At 38.3% G+C, this 22,827-nt stretch overlaps 5 protein-coding genes across 11 annotated transcripts; 1 reads left to right on the forward strand and 4 right to left on the reverse strand.

The window, feature by feature from the left end:
* Positions 1-10: 10 nt before the first annotated feature.
* Positions 11-6,880, reverse strand: Cox11 (Cytochrome c oxidase copper chaperone COX11). Of its 3 annotated transcripts, none has more exons than XM_076382381.1 (4): positions 6,722-6,880; positions 656-885; positions 259-582; positions 11-191 (listed from the first exon to the last, which is right to left on the reverse strand). In XM_076382381.1, the coding sequence occupies exons 2-4, from the start codon at positions 857-859 to the stop codon at positions 39-41; spliced, it is 681 nt and encodes a 226-aa protein (XP_076238496.1). In that variant the 5' UTR covers positions 860-885; positions 6,722-6,880; the 3' UTR covers positions 11-38. The 3 variants fall into 3 exon arrangements, with proteins under 3 accessions (XP_076238496.1, XP_076238497.1, XP_076238495.1); XM_076382382.1 differs by lacking the exon at positions 6,722-6,880 and adding an exon at positions 5,767-5,785; XM_076382380.1 differs by lacking the exon at positions 6,722-6,880 and adding an exon at positions 1,012-1,223.
* Ip6k (Inositol hexakisphosphate kinase) lies at positions 4,074-9,189 on the forward strand. Of its 2 annotated transcripts, none has more exons than XM_076382378.1 (5): positions 4,074-4,728; positions 7,162-7,237; positions 7,489-7,651; positions 7,727-7,951; positions 8,148-9,189. In XM_076382378.1, exons 1-5 carry the CDS (start codon positions 4,655-4,657, stop codon positions 8,339-8,341), a joined length of 732 nt encoding a protein of 243 aa, XP_076238493.1. In that variant the 5' UTR covers positions 4,074-4,654; the 3' UTR covers positions 8,342-9,189. The 2 variants fall into 2 exon arrangements, with proteins under 2 accessions (XP_076238493.1, XP_076238494.1); XM_076382379.1 differs by lacking the exon at positions 4,074-4,728 and adding an exon at positions 6,779-7,091.
* LOC143181777 (mini-chromosome maintenance complex-binding protein) lies at positions 8,937-11,608 on the reverse strand. Its single transcript, XM_076382373.1, has 8 exons — positions 11,385-11,608; positions 11,036-11,313; positions 10,460-10,795; positions 10,059-10,384; positions 9,809-9,988; positions 9,495-9,738; positions 9,250-9,423; positions 8,937-9,187 (listed from the first exon to the last, which is right to left on the reverse strand). The coding sequence occupies exons 1-8, from the start codon at positions 11,389-11,391 to the stop codon at positions 8,996-8,998; spliced, it is 1,737 nt and encodes a 578-aa protein (XP_076238488.1). The 5' UTR covers positions 11,392-11,608; the 3' UTR covers positions 8,937-8,995.
* A 119-nt stretch (positions 11,609-11,727) lies between these two features.
* On the reverse strand, positions 11,728-15,486 carry LOC143181775 (uncharacterized). 2 transcript variants are annotated; one of them, XM_076382371.1, is made up of 6 exons: positions 15,280-15,486; positions 14,650-15,004; positions 14,301-14,571; positions 14,099-14,235; positions 13,592-14,027; positions 11,728-13,525 (listed from the first exon to the last, which is right to left on the reverse strand). In XM_076382371.1, the coding sequence occupies exons 2-6, from the start codon at positions 14,956-14,958 to the stop codon at positions 11,997-11,999; spliced, it is 2,682 nt and encodes an 893-aa protein (XP_076238486.1). In that variant the 5' UTR covers positions 14,959-15,004; positions 15,280-15,486; the 3' UTR covers positions 11,728-11,996. The 2 variants fall into 2 exon arrangements, with proteins under 2 accessions (XP_076238486.1, XP_076238485.1); XM_076382370.1 differs by having other exon boundaries at positions 14,650-15,486.
* Positions 15,487-15,596: 110 nt separating this feature from the next.
* Positions 15,597-20,168, reverse strand: Hdac1 (histone deacetylase 1). Of its 3 annotated transcripts, none has more exons than XR_013002334.1 (10): positions 20,036-20,168; positions 18,949-19,061; positions 18,750-18,867; positions 18,296-18,669; positions 18,083-18,230; positions 17,719-18,004; positions 17,409-17,637; positions 17,204-17,294; positions 16,988-17,125; positions 15,597-16,741 (listed from the first exon to the last, which is right to left on the reverse strand). XR_013002334.1 is itself a non-coding variant. In XM_076382376.1 (9 exons), the coding sequence occupies exons 1-9, from the start codon at positions 20,082-20,084 to the stop codon at positions 17,055-17,057; spliced, it is 1,479 nt and encodes a 492-aa protein (XP_076238491.1). In that variant the 5' UTR covers positions 20,085-20,168; the 3' UTR covers positions 15,597-17,054. The 3 variants fall into 3 exon arrangements, 1 of the variants encoding a protein (XP_076238491.1); XR_013002335.1 differs by having other exon boundaries at positions 16,984-17,125; XM_076382376.1 differs by having other exon boundaries at positions 15,597-17,125.
* Positions 20,169-22,827: the final 2,659 nt, after the last annotated feature.

Below are 22,827 nucleotides of genomic sequence, written 5' to 3' on the forward strand. Positions count from 1 at the left end.
TATCTGCCGATTATACACTAACACACTTCTTTATTGTTCTAAACACTACTTTTTACAAAACTTGGTAAGGGTAGCTGGAGTCCTCCCTTAGCTTCGAAGAATGTATAGGACAGAATAATTTCATTGATATTCTCCATTTTAGGATCTTCAGAGAACTCTGGATCGATGTAGAAGAACACTGGCATGTCAACCTTGAACAATAATTTTTGTATAATTACCCAAACATTTGTATCCCTGTATTTGTATCAATAAACTTACTTCCTCGTGTGGATTCAGCTGCTGTTCCTCGAAACAGAAACACTGAATTTTATTAAAATATGCTCCTGCCTCGAAGGGCACAACGTTGTAAGTCGATACACCAATAACTGGTTTGTCTAATGGATTCTTTGCAGTGTAAAATGCTAATGCAGTCTCTCCTGGCATCACATTTATATACCTTTGTTGGGGTTTAAAGTTCCATTGCATTGCTGCACCTGTGTCTGCGTTGAATGATACCTTTATTATTCTATTCTTAATGGGTTCCATTGTGCTGACTTTGTTGGCATCATGACTAGTTGTCACAGTTCCTCCATAGCTGTATGACTGAAGAATATTTAATTTATTATTCACAAGAGTTTCGATTAAAAAGGGTTTTATTTTAAAAGAATCCTGTTACCTGACAGAATATCCTGTACAAAGGCACTGCGGCATAGCTCAGCCCTACAACTAATACACCACAAGCGGTCCAATACAATCGTGAAGAGCGCAGGTTCTTTTGGTGAGCAGAATTATAATATTGATTAATTACAGTCCGAGACACATTTGCGTGAAATCGTTTCGTGTGTCCACTTAATAACTTCTGACAAACTTGAAAATACATCTTGCCCTAGTTTTTGACCACCTAACCTGCAATTGATTAACACGCAAGATTAATCATAGCTTATCGTAAAACAGAATCAAGGGAACGTAAAACGCATGGATTTATAGTAAATTAACGATGCATTTTGTTAATTATAAGTTAATAATATTAACCAGAGTACAGCACGAACGATGCAATGGGGGTGGCCATCTTGAATTTGAGTGAATGCCGCCATCTCTTGCGATATCTCGAAAAATCGAAACTAATTTGAATTTGAAATTTCTTTTCGCGCTCTTTCTACTTTTAAACTAGGCTGCTGATTTTTATGCTCTATTTCATTTTTAAATATCTACCCACTTTGCTATTGATGCTGTCAATTTTTTTATAGTATGCATTTAAACTTCCTATAAATGCATAAAGATTCATAAACAAAAAAGTTCTGTACAGTAAGATCGCTTGTATTTTCTAAATAAAAAGATTTACCTTTTCAATTTATGTTGAGTTACTCTCCTCAACAAGAAAGTTGCTCATTTGCAAATCTCATTTTCATAGAATTCACAATTTTTATTATAATATAAGCGACCTTATTAACTTCAAAAGCGACAGAACTTTCTTTCTAATAATTAAAAGATTTTCTAATTGAAGACAATTTCGAGTCTGAAGTCTCGCTAAATTGCTCCATTTACATTTTGCATCTCTTCTTTTTGTTAATTCGTTCAATCGAAGCGATAAAGTCCACGAGAAGATTATCGCCTCGTTTAAGATTACGAGTGCGTGCAATTAATAACAGAATGCACGCGAGATTTCTTAAGGAACGATCGCGGTGCATTCACCCCCTCCTCTGCAGCCCCCTTCCCACACCGATATCGATTTCCTCAAAGGTAACAGCGTCGAGTTACTCCTAGGAGACCGCTGCCTCGGACTAAATCGTATCCAGTTACCGATGCAACGCGAAACAAACTGCAAAGTGGAATACGCTTCGTCCGCGGCACGAAAACAAAACAGAAAATAGGACTAAAGTGAGAACGAATGCAGAGGCGATATCTGGACACATCGATTCGTGTCTCGTTCTCCTCGAACGCGTACAAAATTTCCAATTAATTACTCTTAACATATTCTTGCATTACACTGCCACGCTCTACTTGGCGAATTAAATTTCGATAATGCGCTCAATAAATAATTTCTGCGCAGCGAAGTCGAGTTCGTATCAGGCTCCACAATTTTCAAGTTTCGTTAGCAAGGCTTTTGTAAGAACAAGAAGTGTAGAATGAATGGAAGTGATTCATAATTCTGTAGCTGTAAAACAAGACGAGCTATGCCACATTTTCTAGGAATTTAAGTTTAGGCTTTAACTGAGATTTAGAATTTAGAATGTATATTTTTAAAAAGGAGAAAGGAGATTAAAAAAGAACCTTTTCACTTAAAATTAAGGATTCAGGAAGACACAAGGATTTGAAAACTTTAAACGCTAATATCTCAAAAAGAGAAGCATGTGTCTTAGGTCATTTTGTGTTACAACTGCAGAATTGTAACTTGAAAATTGCGTCTTCTGAGCTGTATTGCTCTTGGAATAGCAACACCTGCAATATCTCTCGCCATAAATGTTTTTAATGAGCCGAGATAATTGCTGGACTGAGTCAGAGTCTCGAATTCGCTCGTTGTAATTGAAACAGGTAACGCAAGCCGACAGATCGTTTACGTAAGTCCCATAAACGGGTATTAATACTAATCTCCTAGATACATTTTAATGCTATTCACATTTTTCTAGTAGATTTTACCTTTTTGCAGTGCTGAGTAAAATATTTTAAATGCTGTTTTAAGTAATTCTTACTCCACAAAATTGCCAATATTTGAACTGCTGTAATTCCGTTAAAAAAAATCGCAGGGAGATGAGCCTGGACTCATTCTAAAGGGCAAAGGCTCTACTTTAACGTCCCTGAATTGAACTTGGCCGAAAAAAATTCTCCACCCTGTGACATGCCCAGAAAGAGAGAGTGGTTTCTCTCCGAATTTTTCCCAACTTCAGAGAAATCTCAGGAACTTCGTAAATTTTTTCTGCGACATATTTCACAGGGATATTAAAGCTGGAACCCTCCCCTTTCGAATGAGACCTTAAAAAATGCTCCACGATTTTTTTTCGCTGAGTTATCGCTGTCTGAATGAAAAGTGAGCCTCCAGCCTTGGAATTACCCAGCGATCCAGAGCCCAAAAAAGTGGCTAATCTTTGACTTGCTGTAACTCCGTAAAAAAAAATCGCAGGGAGGTGAGCCTGGACTCATTCTAAAGGGTAAAGCGTCTACTTTAAGACTCCTAAGTTGAACTCGGCCGAAAAAAATTCTCCACTCCACAACCCGCCGAGAGAGAGAGGGTTGCCTTTCCTCGAATATTTTCCGACTTCAGACGACTCTCAGGAACTTGATAAATTTTTTTCGTTATCTTTTTTGGTAGAAAATTGAAGCTTGAACCCTCTCCTCTCGAATGAGACCTTAAAAAGTGTTCTACGATTTTTTTTGGCCGAGTTATCGTACTCTGAATGAAGTAGTGCACGAGGTACACTTTGAATGAAATTGTACCCAAAGTACACTTTTTGTTTAAAGTACTATAACTCAGCGAGAAAAAATCATAAAGCATTTTTTCAAGTCTTATTCGAAAGGGGAGACTTTAAACTTGAAGTCTTCTGTAGAAGCAACCCTGAGAAAAAATGTTCAAGTTCCTGAGAGTCGTCTGAAGATAGGAAACATTCAGAGGAAAAACAAGCCTCTCTCTCTCGGCGGGTCATGGAGTGGAGAATTTTTTTCGGCGAAATTCAACCAGGTATCTTAAAGTAGACGCTTTACCCTTTAGAATGAGACTAAGCTGACTCTCCTGCGATTTTTTTTGACAAAGTTACAGGAGCGCAAAGATTAGCTACTTTTATCGTGCTTTGGATCGCTGTGTGACCCCAAGGCTGGAGGCTCATTTTTCACTCAAACTGCGATATCTCAGCGAAAAAAAATCGCAGAGCACTCACCAAGGTCTCATTCGAGAGGAGAGGGTTCAAGCTTCAACTTCCTATCAAAAAAGTTCACGAAAAAAATTTATCAAGCTTCTGGCAATTCTCTGAAGTTGACAAAGATTCGGAGAAAAACCATCCTCTCTTTCGCGGCGGGTCGTGGAGTGGAGAATTTTTTTCGGCCACGTTTAACTTAGGGGTCTTAAAGTAGACGCTTTACCCTTTAGAATGAGTCCAGACTCACATCCCTAAGATTTTTTTTGACGAAGTTACAGCAGCGCAAAGATCAACAATTTTTCGCCGCAGAGTTAGATCCTTTAATTCTACTCTGAAGAAACTAAAATAAAACAGACTATTTACTATTGGAAACAAGTAGACAGAGTAGCAGATCGTTTAAATCTGGATGACAATGGGACGCAAAAATTCGATTTCTTGGAAAAGCGCTCGCGTGCTCCCTCGACTCGTCTTCCGCAATTAACAGGTTAAAGGAGGACACGGTAGTGGGGAGTCTTTAATGGGACGCGACTCTACGTGCATCTGGTCTGACTATACACGGTTCTATTTCACTGGCGCGTCGGCCGCGCGTAACACTTCCTCCGTCAGCTCGCTGCAAATCGTTCTTAATCCTCTTCCCAGTGAATGAAAGTCTTTTCGTTACGCAGTCCCTTTCGAAGACGCGCGCATCTGCGGTTAAATGACGTCTGAAGGGGCCCAGAGATTCGCGCGAAGATGAGGGGATCGTCTAATCGGGGCGCTAACGTTCGCGCTGGCTTGTGACAATGTCAGAATATCCTACGCTCGTCGATGTCTAATGTGAACAGAAAATGGGCTTCGATACGGTCGGCGAGGAGCAAAGGAAACGCTTCTTTCGACAGAGCTATGGGGCCCATTTGCCTGGGTAAGCGCTCACTTTTTTTTTACCTAGATTAGAGGAAGAGCTCGTAACAAAAACTTAGAACACTTTGGGAAAAAAGAGACAAGGGTTTTTTTTCTAAGAGAGCAACAAAGTATTGGAACATTTTTAATTCTTCTTCAATTGATTGATATTCTTTTTGACAGAATATTTCATTTTTTATGAGATAAATCCCATTATATTGGAACTACTGTTTTTCTGTTCTCCAGAATCTGTTGTTATTTTAAAAGATAGTAAAGTTCAACAAGGGAAGTTTTTATTACGAGCTCTAGATCGTCACTTTTCTCTATTAGTATTCATTTGGTCACGTCTGATCGTAAGAATCGACCTTGTTTCGCCAGAGAAAGCTTCAGTTAGGAAAACGTGTCGTAGGCGCGCACGCTCGATTCAATTCACGCGGCAAAAGTGTTCTGCGTCATTGGGCTGTATTAAATGACTTAATTAGATTTGCAACGCTCGCGCTGCTGGCGCTAAATAGTCCCCTCGTCTTTTGTACACCGATGCAGCATAGAAACAGAGGGATCGAAGTCATTGCTATTGTACTGCACTTCACTGAATAGATCTTTTGAACTAGAGGCCTCGAACATGAATGCAGGACTAATGAGACTCCTTCTGGTAGAGTGTTCTTGTATTTAATATTTCAGCAGGTGCCTAGCTTGGCCAGAAATCCTCAGAAAATCGAGCCACCTTCATCTAGATAGTCATTTATTCATCCATCTATTCATCTATCATCTTCATTTATTGAAGGGCCTCTAAAAAATAAAATTAACTAAAAATTAATCGCTCACATGAGCAAAGCCAATTTGGCTGATCTTTAGAAAACAAAGTTAGTTTACTTTTTAGCCAAAACGATGGAACACTCTTCCAGAAGGATACCTCTCATAACCAAGGCCTCAACACCTTCGACTCGACCCCTCTCGAATGGCTCTCCCTAACGAAAACGCAATCTCAAAAGTAACGAAACGCGAGGAGAATTAAAGGGCGAAACTGGTACCGTTACTGGCACCGAAATGCTTTACTCACCGCGGTTCCATCACGCGAGGAAATCACGCAGAAAACCCACCACTTGCGTTTAAATGCTTATCGCGTCGATGAATTTATCTTTACGCCCGCGTGTCGATCGATTCGGGGAAACTTTCGCGGATAAACGCTCACAGATAACTTCACCCATCGACTGCCTTTAGCACACTAATCCTAAACGCAACACACAAACTTTATCCTCCTTCCTTAACAATTGTTTACAGACTGTAACAGATTTGGCAGGCTGACCTTCGCTAAATCACTGGAGCGTATTTATCTAGCCCTTTCCACCTCAGCCTACTTTTGACCTGGCAACAGAAACACGTCGAGCTCCCCTAATTTAGTACCAAACTGTCATAGCTATACAGGGTGTAACAATTACAGCCTTCGATATTTTAAAGGCAGGTAGCAGATCCAAACTGAAGCTCAAAATGTTCTAGAATATAGTGTTCAATCTGGCTTAGTTTTACAATAATAATGTCTTAAAGTTGAAACACGCTTTGAAATATCGAAGGTTTATTTATTACCCTGCATTTGCAAATCTGTTCTTTTATGAGACTCTGCATAAACTCAGATCTATAACTTCGCCCCAGATTGGAGATTCGTATCGCGTCTCACGAGCAATCCTATACCGATCTATTGCGTTCACAAGAGCCTGGGATCGATACCGACACCTTGACACTGATCTTGTAATACTCTGGCAGGCTGTGGAACATAAAGTAAATGTCTCAATACCTAAACGCTTAAGATGTCAAATGTACCAGTAAGTAAACAACCCAAAACTCTATGTCCCGATACTGTAATTATGAAATCCCAGAAACTGAGGATAATATTTTATGATGCTGGTTTTGATTTTTTACTTAAAATAGCTAATGCATTAGAATTTAAGCCTAAAATCGACTAAAATGAACACTAGGTGTTTACGTATTGGGACATGTTTAACTACTGGGACGTTTACCTTGAGTACACGGTTTGAGAGGCGACGCGCGACGATCGAACGGGTTCAACGACGCGTGTTAACCACTAGGCCAGGCCCCAGTTGCCGTGTCGTGACCGTCACAGGAACAATGTTCCGTTTCACTGGGTCACCGGCAGTCCACAGTTGTTACGGTTCCGCGGCTGCATTGTTTTAGAAAGCGGCTGCTGCTCCTTCCGATCGGTCCCGCCAGACCGGAAGTTCGCAGAGTTCCGCGAGCGTTCGCGTAGGAAGAACGTGCAGTTACGTAACAGCAGCTGGTATAAATAAATAAAAAAGAAGCTGATAAATACGGCGATGAGTAGCCTCAGTGATGAAATATTAGGGAATATTGTCTGAGATATTGCTAACGGTAGTAATACGATAAGAAAGTCGATCAATAAGTTATAAATATTCATCGAATACATTTTTCATTCGACCAGCTACACTGGACACTGTCCAACCCTCAAGTTTCGTGTTGGGAAACGATTTGGAGCGAGCACAGAAGAGATCATGAAGGTAAGACAGTGGTCGTCGAGTTCAGCCGTGTGTGGACTGAGATAGAATCGCTGGAAACTGGTGACAACGACAATATTCCTACTTTCTTCATGTAATCGTGTAGGAAAAGTAAGAAGCTGGCTCTGTCGCCTGTTCCCAGCGATTGTATCCCTTTATCATGTTTATTTCGCCCTTTGCTTGAGTAAGAAGTAGAAGGAAAGGAAAAGAGGAGTACCTTCCGCGTGTATGTTTCAAGTTTTCTTATTCTGCAGGAGCTACTCGAGAAGAAGATCTTGAAGACTGGACCCTACAGACCGAACTCTGGCAGAGAGGTACAGGAGGACTCATCGATTCCGTATGAGAAGGACATCAGAAGGGACTGGAAGAACGAAGCACACTTGTTCAAGGCTCCCCCGTATATCTTAGGCTACACAGGTAAAGAAACTGAAGCTACCTACGCAAGGGACCGAAGTCAAGCTGAATAAAACAGATTCAATCGTTCAATTATAGGATATATTCCTGGATTTAATAGCAGGTACGGTCTGTCGTTCATGAGAGCTGTGGAGGAGGGTGCCAGAGAGTGGCGCGAGAATCAGAGCAAGCTGAGAGCTCGTAGGGAGGCTATGAGAGCTCAGGCAGAGAAAAGCGATCCCAGAAACCTGCTATCGAGGGCGAGGACCGATCACGTGGCCACTGAGATCGATCACGGGCACAGTCAGCGTCGAACAACATTCCGTACGTGCTTCTATTACCTATGATCTGTCTCCAAATCGAAGAAAGAATTCAGAGAACCATGTCCTAGAAGATTCTTGAGCAAAGAGATGGCGTGTACAGTTTTCTTTTATCAGCAGAGTCGATTCTCTCTTCGATCAGCTGGCAGATTGCTCTGAAAATTATGTCGAAAATATATTAGCTCAGTTCTGTTTCGCAGACTACGAAATTTCCCCTGAAAGACCACCCATCGTGGGCTACACGGGTCATATACCAGGGGTCAGGGGAGAAGTCGCGCTTTCGAAAAGGTACACGCAGGCGGCTAGGAAAGGGCTCGAGCTGATACGCAAAGAGAGGGAAGAGAGGCATGGGAGATTGAAGGACGAAAGAGTTCTGGATGTTGCACGAGCGTAAGACACACTGTAAAGTCAATGGAAACATTTCTCGAGCGAATCTGAAATGCTCCCAATGACACGTTCCGAAAGAGAGTACACTATGCACGCACTTGCACTACTGACAATCTTTTGTACGAACGAGAATGTTCTGCAGAAACAGTTTCCTGTTTTCGAAGTGGATTGTAAGTGCTATTTTTAATTGTTTTTAGAACGAAGTGTTTTATATCAATGTACAAGATTCGCTTTTTTAAAATTCAGCGCACATTGTTGCAAGTAGGAGCTGTTTCATATACCTCTGTAATTAATTAGTGTATTATAATGGAGAGTGTCTTGAAAATATTTTTCCTGGGAAATATTTTCTAAGAGTAGGTAAAAAAAGATCTGCTATTTCCATTTCTAATTCCGCGAATTTATGAAATGGAATTTAGCGAGTGTGTACAGTATTGTATTTTAATAGAAATTATGAACGCGCTTTTGCAACACTAGTTCAGCATAATTATGCTTATCGATAGCTTCACTTTGGTAAAATGACACACTAGATGTAAGTGGTAAAAAGAAGTCTTCTTTGACTTAGAAACTATTTATGGACAGGCGATGTACAAAAGAACAGCGAACTTCCGTATAAATGTATAAAAAAATAAAGTATGTAAGAAAATAAAAATACCATTAAGATTTATTTTTTCTTCGGTAACCTCGCTAATCTTTCCATTTCCATTTCGACAGCTTTTTTCCAATATTCTGTAGTTAATATGTTGGAACCGTAAGAAAGAGATAATAATCTAGCTAATATCATTAAAGAGTGTAAATGATCAGAAGTTATATTCTTGTTTACTTGTCTCATCTTGACGAAATCGTTTTGAATTTCCTGGAAAAAATTCTTATTAAATAAACAAACTTGACACCAAATAAGCTGTATTTTTTAATTACCTCTATGACATCGTCATTGAACTCGAATTTCGCTTTTCTGGTAACTTCTATATATCGACGAATATTTGTTAATCGATCTTCATCCTTTTTCAAGTACTGTTCTGCAATTTCCATGACTTGCAAATACAAGTTTTCCGATTCTGGATCAGTCTTCAGAATAACTTGGGTCTGACACTGAAAAAAATATGTATTACTTATTTATTATTAATTAACTTGCTTAAAATATTGCAATAATTTTTACGTACAGGAATAAATGATTTAGTTTCCGACAGAATTAGAACAGGAATATCTGTATCATATTCCATTTTATAAAATTTAAAGTCATAGGAAATTTTTTGGAAGTTAATCAGATCACAGATCGTATTGTAATTTTCTCTGCCAGCTGCTGTTACTTGACCAGTTGTCAGGCCCGTTTCATCTATCACCAGATGAGTATTATCGCTAAGCTGAAGCATTCCACTGGTCAACCTGTTGCATTCGTAATCCTTCCTGGTAACAAATTAATTAATATTAATTAAATTTACAATAACACTCTCTAGTTAGAATTATATGTACTAACTTTGGCGTGAAGGCAAAATCATTCAGGTTCTCTAAAGTGACTTCCAACAAGTGGCTCTTCTCGACGAACAGTGTCAAAAATTTGTACAAGTCCTTTGCAAACGTTTTGCACTTAGCAGCAGGGAAGTGAGTGATATTCAATGGAAATGTGCCAAGACAAAAATAATCTTTTCTCGAGTATCTGGAACAGGAAAAAATTGCTAAAATATTTAATTAATTTGTGCAATTTCAAGGATAAACGAAATGCCTACATTGACGAAAGCAGATGACAAATTAGATAATCAGCAGCCAGCTGATCCCCAAACAGAAGTTGACTCAACACTAAGTGCAGGTCACTTCTTATCAATTGTGCTTTTGATATTATTTCAGGAGCGTTCTGGATTTCCTGTTTCAACAAGTTAATTATTTTCACAGCATGCAACCGAGGAACTAGAGACACGGGAGGATGATGAACGTTCATTTCAGCTTCTGTCATGGTCTCGTCTGAATCGTGAACGTTACTCAGAAGAGGATCCAAAGATATGAAGCCCACTACTTCAACAATTTGGTTTAATTTCAGAGCTGGATCTTCGTATATCTGTAAGTAAACCAAGAACATATTAACAAGCCTTCTTTCTACAATTCATGTAGAAGCAAAAAATGATTTAATAACCTTTACTATACAAGCTTTACCATCATCTATAGGAACTGGGAAGTTTAATAAATGTTCCTTTGAAAATATTTGCTGCTTTGTGTCCTGTTCAGTGTCCATCTTCTCACAGCCTTCATTTGATACCTTTTCCTTTTTCTGGACAGGTTCTGAACAATCCATGCTTTCAAACTCATCCAGACTTCTCTTAGAGCTACTAGTTGCTACAACACTGAAGCCAGGTAACTGCTCGTATTTTTCTTTGGCCCATTCGTTCAGACCAGGAATCGATATGATCACAAAGGTGTGTCTCTCAGAATTCTGATTCTTCTCAGAGTCCAACAGAATCTCTTCATGAGGCTGAAAATATGAAAAACAGTGATACATAAGTAAAACAAATCCTATAGGTAAGAAACACTATAAATAAAATATTGTAGGCAGTTTTATACATGAGATATGCTGTTCTTCTCGCATCCCACACCTGGAACTACCATCCTCATTTACTATAGGCCCATGCATTCACCGGAATATCCATTATAAATTGAATATGGGTAAAAAAAACGCAAGGGCCATGTAAAGTAATACATTTATCATAATTACCAAGCATCTTGCAGTGTCTGCAAACATTCCACACCTGACTTCACTAGTTTCAGTCTCCATATTCTTCACCTCATACTTCTCAAAATAGTATTCAGGATCATGCATGTCCTGCACCATTCCCTTAAATCTAACCAATTGTTTATCTCTGAAGTTGTGTAGGGGACCATTGTTCAACAAGGGAATCTGTCTCAATGCTTCAGAATCCTCCAGAATCGCATTGCAATCTGATCTGTTTGTAATGAAATGCTCAGGAGTCCAATCTGTTATTTTGAGTGATGCTGGAAGAAAGTTAACATCGTTTATTTTTTATTTCTGCAAGTCCTACTTTAATTTAATAAAATATACTCACGAATCATTGTGTTCAGAATTTTAACACAGAAAACTTTAAAACATATTTATTGCAGAAGATCAAAAGAGAAGAACAAAGAGAAATGGTACCAAAAGCGCGCGAAAACGTGATCTAACAAAGTCGATTCAACTTTGTTCTACTTGGCGCTCATGAATAGTATAAGTTACAAGAGTTTAACACTGATGAAATTTTTAAACCCTGTAAGACAGAGCCCTCTGTCCACATTGCGCCTAAACTATCCTCCCCACCAAATTTAAAAATATCAAAAAATACAGTTTCACAAACACATTGAACTGTTTACACCATAATAAAATCCTTTGCAAGAAAGGGGATAATTATAACATTTTGTTCAATGTAAAAATATATTCGATCACGAGTTAATCAATTCGCTTGAATAATTACAATAAAATAATGATATGTATGACAGTACGTAGTGTAGCTGTGTAACATAAATATCAATATTAAAATTATTTATCTACGTTATGTACATTTGTAGTTTGCTACGGTACAGTCACAAGGAACAACAGAAAATGTTATATTATTAGTCAGTCCTATCCGCGGAGCTGAACCCTTACACATATATTATGTCGCGAATTATTTCTAATCAGGTCTCTAGACAGTTGTGTTACGGTCCTCCTCGACGTCCACAGACTTTAAATCCCTCTGCTTTACTTTAGCGTATTCTCCTCTTATAGCCATATTCGGGTTCACTGAGATTGCGTTTGGAAACTCTTGTTCTGATAGGTACACATTAGTTTTGATCAAGGATGGCTCGATTAAATCGTTTTTTAGCGATTTTTCATTCAGCTCTTCCTTGGATTTTGTTGAATCTTCGCCCATATTTTCACTGGGCTTCGAACACTTTTCCTGGTCATCGACAGTAGAATTTTTTATTGAATTATTATTCGAAACTTTGGTATCAGATTCTTTCGAAGTCACGTTGATTTCTCGTTTCTCGCGATCATGGTTCTCCAGAATGTCTCTGCGAATCGCTTGGATGGTTTCTTCGGATTTATTTACTAGTAAATCAGATGCATTTTCCACTTTCGTCTGGCTCTGCATTTTTAAAGCAATAGGCAGAGAATATTCGTCCTGTATCCTTGGTTTTTCAGGATTCGAATTCGATTTTCCTTGTAGATTATCGTCAGTTCTTTTTGATACAGTCTCCACGTTTTCGTTATCTCCTAGCTCATTAGCAGGAATAGATTTTCGCTGTACTCGTTTCGTTAAAGCCTTTAAGATAGGACCTTTTGGCAATCCTTTCGGATTTAGTCTTTTTTCTTCGATCCTTTCATTATTTATTTTATTATTCAATGCTTTATTGTTCATATTTTTCCCATTTTCTTCTACTGGAATATTCTGCTGCTTGTTTATAGAAATATTTGGTTTTTCTTTTATTTCTGCAGACTTAATTCCAATTTCTTCCTTGCCACTCACTTTTACATTTTCCTCTTTATCCTGTATCTTGTTTAAAGAAACTTCATTCAAATCATTTTTGAGATTCACACTTGTCAAATTATTTTTTATCCCTGAAACAACTTCACGGTCAGGACTTTGTAAAGTTTCTTCTTTTTTCTTCGGCTCCTGTGTATCTTTCATCTGTTTCTGCCTCTGAATTTCCTGATCTTGCTCCTTAAAGTCCTTCAATATTTCCTTCCGCTCCTGCATCATTTCCAGCTGCTCCTGTTTATGCTTTTCCAAAGTTTTCCTAAGTTTCTCGTGCTTCTCGACTGTCATTATATTATCAGCCTCTGCTGCAGCGGCTAGCTCTATTTCTTCCTTCATAATCGCATCAGAGTTTATGAGATTGTCATTCTTCTGCATATCCACAAAATTTTCCTTTGCTTCTGCTGCGCGATTTTGCTCTTCCACTTTTACTGTGGCATATTCTACCGCCTTTGCGCTATCACTTTTCATCGTAGCCTTTGATTCTTCATCCAACATTTTTATTTGCACTATTGCCTTTTTTAACAATGGAGCAAGGGTAACTATACTTTCCAAAGGCTTCTGCGTTTCTGGTACTGGCTTTTCTGTGACAACTACTCGCTCCACTGGTATTGGTGGCTCTTGTCTCACATCGTTTGCCTTTGCATTCGATGATTTTTCGAGAACATTCATGTCTGGCAGGCGATCTATTTTTTCTGAAAATTATTATTAGTGTTATAACCATTATTGCTACTTTTATACCTGTAAATATTCTTGAATACCTTTAATATCAGGAAGAAGGTCAGAATGCTTCGGAATATTCACTATAGAATTAATGTCGTCTTTATTCAAACCTAGTGGCAAATTATTCATTTGATTCACAGGCTTGCTCGTCGTTGCCAATATTTTTATATTCGCGGATTCTTCTAGGGCATACAGATTTGCGTATGTACTTAAAAACATGATGCAGATGCCAGTAAATAAAATCACTTGCGCTAATAGTCTTTCATTGGTGTGCTTGCTGCTGATAGATATGAAAAATATCGCTGGGAATATTAAACATATCATTACTCCGATTGTGGACCCCACTAAACCGAGAACAAATTCGATATTTGGGATCAGAATGCCAGTGATTAGTGAGACAATCACGATTGTGATGGTCAGGCATCTGTATCTTGTCTCTGGCAAATAATTAATCGATGGTTCGTGAGTATACACCTGTAAAAAATTGCGTGAATTTTAGGAGAATGAAATTTTACTATCATTATAAAGTACTGTAGTATACAAACCCTGCGAAATAAAAGAGAATTCAAACTTGCACGACAAGGGAAAATGACTAGAGGAAAACTAAATGCAATGGAAAACACAAATCCCATTTTGATCATTTCAGATGACAAGCTGGGTTCAAAACTCATTAGTATGTTGCCTACAAAAGCAAGAAATTAGTGAAAGCAATATCCTTCTAGATTGGGGAGATTTCAAGGTCTGTACCTGAGAAAGGCTGTGTGCAGAATGCAATGTAGCCAAAGAATCCAACACTTAGGTATACAATAGTGCATATATTCAATGCACCTCTTACAACTTCATTCATTTTCTCTAGGGACACATTTGGAATGGTTTCATATATTTCGAATAGTTGGGTTTGGCAGAATAGTGCCATAGAAAAAATTGGTATGCACTGAAGAATACCAGATGGTCTCCAGTAATAGACATGCTCATACCAGTCTCCAGCAAAAATGTGTGGCATGGACTCTATCACTATCTGCAAGAAAAGAAATTAAGTTAAATGAGGAAACAATTAAACTCTTGGGTTCTTGCTCAACATTTCTACTCAAGTTACCTTCAATACAAGACAGAGATAAAAGATAATTGTAGCAGTACAAAGACTGGAGAGACTGTCAATGTTTCTAAGTAATCCCAAAGGCAGGACTATAAAGATACTCGTCAGTATAAGCAAACTAGTCCTGATATCTTCTGGATTCTTGTCTATCACTTTCCCAACAATCTGAGGTCCCAAATCTCCCATAACAACAAAGAAAGCTATACATGTTCCCACAAGGAAGCCAATAATGAACAGTTCCACCAAGACCTTCCCCATATGGCCAAACGCATGGAAAGCCAGCAGCTCAAAGTTCCTTCTCCTTGACATCACAGCTGACTTGATCAGGAAGTGACAAGCAAGTCGTGACAAAATGCTACTCAACAACAAGACTACAGTGGCTAACACAATGCCGCACTGTTTGAAACAGAATGGCATCGCCAGTACGCTTACTCCAATAATGCTGTTAGCCAGAGTCATAACATGCGAGTACTGAGAGATCATTTTGGTGGTTTGTAGAAAACTAAATAGACCTTAATTCATGCAATTTCAATCTCCTGGAATGCTTAGAGCCTTGTATGTTTTCTCTTTTGGCAAAGTATACAGTAATATTATGCTGTTTAATAAAAATCTTAGAACTTAATAACATACATATGTGACAATCATTCACGCATTATTTTCCTACTTTGGAGTACGAATTCTTAGGATTGAGGTTAGGTCTGAGATTTTATCGGCCCGTTTCGTACGCCCAACTGTACTACGTGTAAAACAAATAGTGCGATTAACTATCATATTGAACGTATCAAAATCGTGATTCGAATGTCACGGTTTTGATGAAACACACTGTCCGCGACGGAAGTCGAGAGAAACCATCGGATGTTCCCTCGGCCTGCCACCATTTTGACTCCGACAAAAGACATGCTCCGTTAATCCGCGTTGCGGAGGAATGAATTCCACAATACACGGCGGTAGCTTTCTTTATTTTTTATTATAAATATTTAAAAACATTCGTGTTATTCATGTCTGGACATAAATATATATATATTTAAATGTATATCGTACTTGATCTATCTCGAAACCGGACTTAGATATACGCAATAGTTAGATCGAATTTGTCTTTGTGTCGTGGTGGATGATTAATTACAAATAGTGGTAGGTACTTAATTACAACTAGATAGATCGACGTTAGTTCTCCTTCGATCAGTTATTCTGCCATCATGCAACTAGTCAAATTTCATATCTGCTTTTGAAGGATCTTTGGAGGCTCAAGAATTTTCCGTTAATTTTATGTACACAAAATTAATAATGTATTTTTACTCTCGAGGATGACGATTACGTGGTCACCCGCCCATTTTCATTTTATTTCATTAGGATTTTTTTGAAACGAGAGTAACATGGCAACCTCAATGTACAGATATAAATCGACCGAGTCACACACGTAATTTTGAACTCTTATAATTACTATTTACTTAATTTATGATTAAAATCTCTACACCTATGCTTGAATTCAATATGTTCATTAACCGCCCTAATTTCTTCATACTTTCTTCCTCGCTGATCATTCAATTTCTCCCATATAAAATAAAATACTTTACATATCAAAAAGAATATCGTTATTGTTATCATATAGTATTATTGCATATAGGACTTCGTTTAAATCTGATTCTCAAGTTATGTACAAGAATAGGAAGCAACAGAAATTTGTTAACTGATAATACTTGCCCGTTGTACAACTGCGTTTATAGTCTGTTTAGAAATCGTATTTACTGAATTGTTCTTCGCGAGTAAATGAATGAGAAGAGAAAGGACTTCGAGTGTCCGAGAAACGTTACTTCTGCATGATTTGAAAGCAGGATATCTTGAAAAGCTGTCTGCACTTTATGATCCCGAGGGAAACATCAAACGAGCGTTCGTAAGATCGATCGTGCTAAATTCGTAGGAAAAATGCTAAGGTATCTGCCTCGTCTGACTAGTTCAGTTTCCTCAGTGTAAACAAATATAAAGATTTCAGGCAGATCATAAAATTCGACTGGTTGTTCAAGATACTATTCCAAAAATTTCCCAAGAATCGGCCACTCGATGAATTATCAATTTTAAGAACATTGGTAAACGTCTGTAAATTCAATGAGACAACGATTAAAATTGCAGAGCGCATCAGAAGTCAATTACACGCTCATACGTGTACGTGATAACAATGTCGCTTGCCACGAATTCAATCGATATATGCGTCAGTGTTCCTGTTGCAGAAGTGCGTAATGACTTCCCAGAAGAACGGTAAAAAAAATAGAATGAAAATTTCGAATCGTATACCGAGTTCGAGGCAGCGCACATCGTGTGTTCCTTGACTTAAATTACCTACACTTATCTATACTTGATTTAAATAAGAACTTTTTCCAATTTGTTAAATATTCAACGACAACCGTTTATCAGGGATTCGCCCCGCCATCCTTCTTCGTTTCCTCGTTTGTGACGTTCGCTTTTTCGTCCTTTTCATTTTCTGTAATAAATTACCAAGTGTTTCACGAAAGCTTCAAATTAAATAGAGACTCATATAAAAAGAAGTGAAATAAAGTACCTTTTGGCTCCGATTTTATATCTTCCTCTTTCTTGAGATCACCCTCTATACCTTCCTGCCCTTTTTCTATGCGAGGTCGTTTTCTGGAACCCTTTAGGATAAACAGAAACAGTTACGATTGAGAAATAATATTATATCTGCGAAGTAAAATAAAAGTGTGAATCGATAAGCCGTTTATAATGAAAAAAAAAATAAGGAGTGTTACCTTATACGACCTATTATCTCTTCGGCCTCCTTCTCCTTCCTCCTCACTATCGCTATATTCATTTTCATGCTGTATCCTCTTGTCTATATCTCGCTGTGGTAATCTATCATCTGGATTCACCTTCTCCTCGGCCTCTGAATCTTCGATAACAGCACCATCCTCTGGAATTGACTGAACTTGCACACCCGGTGCGTGTGGTAACATTCTTAGGTTCTCAAATAATCTGGTTCTGAAAATGTTTCATGTAACACGTGAAGAATTTCTGCACTAACGCTAGATTAAATAATTTTCTGAATGAGGTGGAACGTACTTAATTTTTTCAAGATATTCAGGAGTGTTTTGATTCGCCATGTTCGAGGGGCTAATATGCAGTTTGAAATCAGGTCCAAAGTACTCGAAGTAGTCGTTGTAAGGTAACTCATTTGCAATTTCGGAGCCTAAAGCCACTGACGTTTCGTACGTCCAACATCTAGACACATTTCTAATCGTATATCCTCCTCCACCAACCATTAAGAAGGGTAGATTATATTTCTTTACAAATTCGACGCATTTACCGTGGCCTCTTACTGTTAAATTGAAACAACCTAATCGATCTCCTAAAAAAACAGCAAGCACAAAGTTAAAATCGTTCTTGTGTTCTCGGAGATGGCGCCTGAGCACTGATAAAGCTGTACCTGTTAAGGAATCAGCACCACATTGTAGAACAACTGCAGATGGTTGGAAGGTTTCCATTACTTTTGAGATGATAGGTACAAATATTGACTCATAGCTCTCGTCGTCCATACCATCTCTCAATGGTATGTTGACTGCATAATATTTTCCCTAAATAAAAAGTAGAGTTAGCGTGAAATACACTAATTATTTCACATTGTTAATGAATAGTTTACCTTTCCTGCTCCAATATCGCGGAGATCACCAGTACCAGGGAAATATTCGCCATACTTGTGGAAAGAAACCGTCATTACTCTATCGGTGGTATAAAATGCTTCCTCAACACCATCTCCATGATGAACATCAATATCAATATATAAAACTCTCTGATGATACTTGAGCAACTCCAAAATCCCCAGCACAATATCATTTACATAACAGAAACCAGATGCTTCACTCTTTTTGGCGTGGTGCAAGCCACCACCCCAATTTATACAAATTTCTGATGCCTGTTTGTTCAGTTTTACAGCGGCAGCTACAGAGCCACCAGCTGATAATTGACAAAATTCATAAAGACCATCGAAAACAGGGCAATCCTCTCCTACATTAACTGAAGGAAAAATAAGAAACTTTAATATACTTGTTTTAATGTTTCTATACATGTTTGAAATGTTAAATAGATGAGCTTACATCGTTGCATTTGCTTGTTATATTCTGACATATTATCAGGCCTAATGGACCTCAGAAACCTAATATATTCATCACTATGGAATTTTGTCATCTCATCTGCAGTAGCTTTGTGAGGACGCTAGAGGAGAAAAAATCATGTTTTTTTTTACAAATATGCACTGATATCCAAGGAGAATCTTATTAAAGGAGAGATTCTTACATATATCTCCATTTTCCTATAAAGACCATAATTTAATAGTAAATTATGTGTCATCCTTATGCGATGTGGCTTCATGGGATGCCCTTGTCCATAGTAGTAATTTCCAATATCACCTAAAGCAAATTTTTTTATTTTATTATCTCAGGAAAGTCCTTTAGAAGAAAAAAATGTGGGCTACAAAGTTTTAAACGTCTCGAGACACTCAAAATCGAAAGATATAATGTTAGCTATAGTACGGTTACACGAATCACACTTGAGAATCTCTCGCACAATCCTCCAAAAAACAGTACTACGCCACGCACAAACGATAGAAACCTCATTCATTCCGAAGAATTCGTCTCAATTTTACCAGAATTTCACAAATCTGTGAGTTTATGATTCTATTAACCCGAAATTTCACTCGACTCGTCGATAGTTACTCATAACCTACAACCAGTTTGTTTCCCTCGAAAAATCGCAACTTTTAAATCAAACTTCCTCTAACATTAAATCAAGAAAACAGATCTGGACAATGTAGAACACAAAATCAGTGTCCAACTTAAAGAAAAGTAGTATTTATAATTCATAATGCCTCGTTACAAAGACGGTTCAGTATCAAATCTAAACGACTCGCAATGAATTCCGATATTTTTCGAAAAATCGAGCAAATGATCTTGAAGATAATAAAATCAGAGGCATTTCTGTGAAAAATACTTGAAGAAAACGAGGAAAAATATCTAGGAGATAGTAATTATTCGAGTAAATAATCGCCTAAAGCCGACGCTCTTTCTTCATTCGACTACGGTCGCGCGGAGCTCCACTCGAGAATCTCTCGTCTTAACGCTCGGAAAACCGTACAAGAAGGTATTAGAAGCGCGACGAATCGTCAGTATTCCGCACAAAACGTCGCCATTTAGCGAGCCTGGAATAGAAATCGGCCCGACTGCCACAGAAACGCATGAAAATTCTCGTCCAGAGTCGAAATAAACGTGTTGTACACGATACAAGCGCGGACAGCACAAATACAGTTTGACAATCTCCCCGTGCGTGTACGACGGTTTTCGCGGGACCGCGGCTCGTCACGAGATTCCAAAATTTTCCCACTCACTGTCGTAGTAGTAGCAGACGCGCTTCTTGCTGTGCGGTATCGTCGACATTTTTCAGCGATCGGTCTCCACTAAATTGTAAAATAACTGATATGAATCAAACGCGGACCGCGGAGTGTCGCGGCACCCACCGACAGGACACAGCGTCACTAGATCTCTCCTCTGCGCATGTGCACTGCTGCCCAGAGCAGCTTTCGAATTTGTGGCGTAGATGGCGCCCTGGAACGAAGTTTGAGCATTGAGTGAATGAGGTTAAGAGGGGCCTACTGATGTTACAATTAAATATACGAAAATGCCATTAACTGTAGAGCACTATTACTCTCTATAAGCTCTGGATTCGATAAACACTTGTAAAGAATGAGGGCCTTTTTGATGCCAGTTTATACGCTAATAACTGGTTTTTTTCTTGAGATCGATGCAGCGAACGAAAAAGAGAAAAATGATTCTAATAGACGAGAGAAACAGTGGTGAGATTATATAAAAAAATAATATATAGAACTGTAGTCATGAGCTTATAAGGTATAGAATAATATAGTAATGCAGCATAGTCTCTTCAATCAATTTTGTATGTACAAAGCAATGCAGTAGGATCCTAACTTAATGTTGAATTAATTTGCGACTGAATTTTGCATAACCACTAGTTAACATCGTCTCCCAATTTATTCACGTATAAAATGCTTGTAAACGCGATAGATAAACCGCATTCATGTATGCAAATGAGAGGCAAGTCACTGCTGATTATACACACATGCAAAATGAAGAGAATATTCGAGCGAAATCTTATCATTCTTAGTACTCGATTTCAGGAAAATTAAAAAGCCAGATTTTTCCTGTATGTACATGAATATGTACATGTGAACGTACATACATATACATATTAAATTAGTTTTAATATATATATTAAAAGTATCGCAACGAATAACGTATCAAAAGTTTTAATATATATATTAAAAGATTTAATACATATACACAAATAAATCTTTTATTTCAAAGCATTTTACACAACGCTGCTCTACAGTTCGTATGTAAGTAAAATAATGTCGATCCTCGGCCATCCGGGGACCGTAGCTTACGCGGTTCGCCGCGTTAAATCGCAAAATGCACGAGCAACTAAGATCTCGCGATTGAATGTACACGATTCGCTCGTACATTGCATTCTCGCTTCACACCAAGGAACGTACGCGCAAAATGCCGTTTGGTCTACCTTCAATATCTCTGACTGCAAGGAGAAACGACAGGAGACACATTTTTCTTTATTTTATTCCATTCCCTCATGCCTTAACTGAGATCTAGAAGAGAGGTCGCAGCTTGAGGCTCAAAGTTGCATTTCACTTTCTATTTCTTTTAATGCAGTCCCTGTTATGGAAACGAGACCCCAAAAATTATCTTCATATCTTTTTCTTTGCTATTTCTGGGTTCTATAATGTCTGAAAATTGAAAGAATTGAAGCATTTGTAACATTAGACGACACCAGTTTTTTGGCAAGGCGTAGACTTTTTTCTTGAAGATGTTTTTTAATTTATGGGTTTCTATATAATGTCTATTATCATGAAATGCTTTTTTTGTCTCTCTGTATAATGTATAGGATGTATACATTTAAGTTTTTCAATAGCACTGTGTTTGTGCTCAACTTTGGGCCTCAATGATTACAAAAACTTCTCCTTTCAATAGAAGAATATATTCATATGCAATATATAATTGATATTGAAAGCTTTGAACGCATGGAGCTTCTGTCGTTTCCCCTTACAGCAGATACAATTGGTAATTAGATCAGTAATATGTACGCGCAGTGATTGCAATCGTCGCCCTCTTAAGAAAAAGCAAATATCAAAAGGAATCTCTTGTTAGTATCGTTTCAAACGAAATTTACACGTAGTTATATAAAAAACATAAGAACACGATTCGTGTTGAATGCAATAGCATCAATTTTTCTTCGTTTGGCAGTATAATTTCCAGAGCCTCAAATTAATCGGTCCTCTACGTGATCAGGAAATCCGTTTCAAGATCCGACAACGTTACAGCTAAACGAGCACGTACAATAAATGAATACCAAGCGGTGTGGTAGTTTTTGTTCCCCGAAACGGGCATACAGAGCAGAATAAAGTAAGTGACAGTGTCTCGCTACTCTCTTATGCCTCGTTTTAAGGCTGACTTTAGGTCACGACCTCAGAATGCAGATAATCCACGCGCTACACATGCGGACAGAATAGAATGCGTATAAAAACTGACGCGAGTAATGCGAGTAAATGCAACGCTCCAACAACTAAAGTCGCCTAAATGAAAATGAAAATATGAAACGCTGTTAAAGCTGCCAGTAGCGACGAGGCAACGTCGCCGTCGTGACGGAGATGGAGGACACGTTCGTGGAAACGTTCCCACGAACATTTTCCAATCAGCACCAATCGCATTTCGCACATACCTATCGACAGAGCTACAAATCTACGGGGACTCAGCTCCAATAAAATGAAAAGTCCCTCTTATCCATGTATCGAAATTCGGTATTCGGATATGGCTCGAATCGATTCGTTGATTTTTAAAAAATTAGATCCATCGATGGTCGCTGCGGTAACGAACTTTCCTTCACAGGAAATAATTGAAATACTGAAGTACGAGCTAGGTTAGTAAAAAACGAAATATTGCAACGACTCGAAGACTCCTAAACGTGCACAGAAAGACTCGAATCTTCGCGATGAACGTTCGCTTGATAAAATTCTCGGAGGATACTAGATCGACACGCCGTAAATTCGATACTAAACATCGTTACACGTTAAGCGTCTATCTCTTAGCGTCGTAA

The sequence above is a fragment of the Calliopsis andreniformis genome, chromosome 7 (genome assembly GCF_051401765.1).
Source record: "Calliopsis andreniformis isolate RMS-2024a chromosome 7, iyCalAndr_principal, whole genome shotgun sequence".
Classification (NCBI taxonomy): Eukaryota; Metazoa; Arthropoda; class Insecta; order Hymenoptera; family Andrenidae; genus Calliopsis; species Calliopsis andreniformis.

Bases quoted from the DNA above. Each gene is read 5' to 3' on its own strand.
- Cox11 (XM_076382381.1), bottom strand. From the start codon at position 859: ATGTATTTTCAAGTTTGTCAGAAGTTATTAAGTGGACACACGAAACGA. The intron at 583-655 runs GTAACAGGATTC...AATATTCTTCAG, and splicing joins TGTACAGGATATTCTGTCAG to TCATACAGCTATGGAGGAAC. The intron at 192-258 runs GTAAGTTTATTG...TTATTGTTCAAG, and splicing joins AGCTGAATCCACACGAGGAA to GTTGACATGCCAGTGTTCTT.
- LOC143181775 (XM_076382370.1), bottom strand. From the start codon at position 15,132: ATGATCTCTCAGTACTCGCATGTTATGACTCTGGCTAACAGCATTATT. The intron at 14,572-14,649 runs GTAACTTGAGTA...CTTTTCTTGCAG, and splicing joins ATCTCTGTCTTGTATTGAAG to ATAGTGATAGAGTCCATGCC. The intron at 14,028-14,098 runs GTTTGTATACTA...AATTTTTTACAG, and splicing joins ATTCTCTTTTATTTCGCAGG to GTGTATACTCACGAACCATC.
- Hdac1 (XM_076382376.1), bottom strand. From the start codon at position 20,084: ATGTCGACGATACCGCACAGCAAGAAGCGCGTCTGCTACTACTACGAC. The intron at 18,005-18,082 runs GTACAGCTTTAT...CTGTTTTTTTAG, and splicing joins TGGTGCTGATTCCTTAACAG to GAGATCGATTAGGTTGTTTC. The intron at 17,126-17,203 runs GTACTTTATTTC...AATTTATTACAG, and splicing joins TATAAAATCGGAGCCAAAAG to AAAATGAAAAGGACGAAAAA.
- LOC143181777 (XM_076382373.1), bottom strand. The intron at 9,989-10,058 runs GTAGGCATTTCG...TTCCTGTTCCAG, and splicing joins TGTCATCTGCTTTCGTCAAT to ATACTCGAGAAAAGATTATT. The intron at 9,424-9,494 runs GTACGTAAAAAT...TATTTTTTTCAG, and splicing joins AAACTAAATCATTTATTCCT to TGTCAGACCCAAGTTATTCT.
- Ip6k (XM_076382378.1), top strand. From the start codon at position 4,655: ATGGGCTTCGATACGGTCGGCGAGGAGCAAAGGAAACGCTTCTTTCGA. The intron at 7,652-7,726 runs GTAAAGAAACTG...GTTCAATTATAG, and splicing joins GTATATCTTAGGCTACACAG to GATATATTCCTGGATTTAAT. The intron at 7,952-8,147 runs GTACGTGCTTCT...TCTGTTTCGCAG, and splicing joins TCAGCGTCGAACAACATTCC to ACTACGAAATTTCCCCTGAA.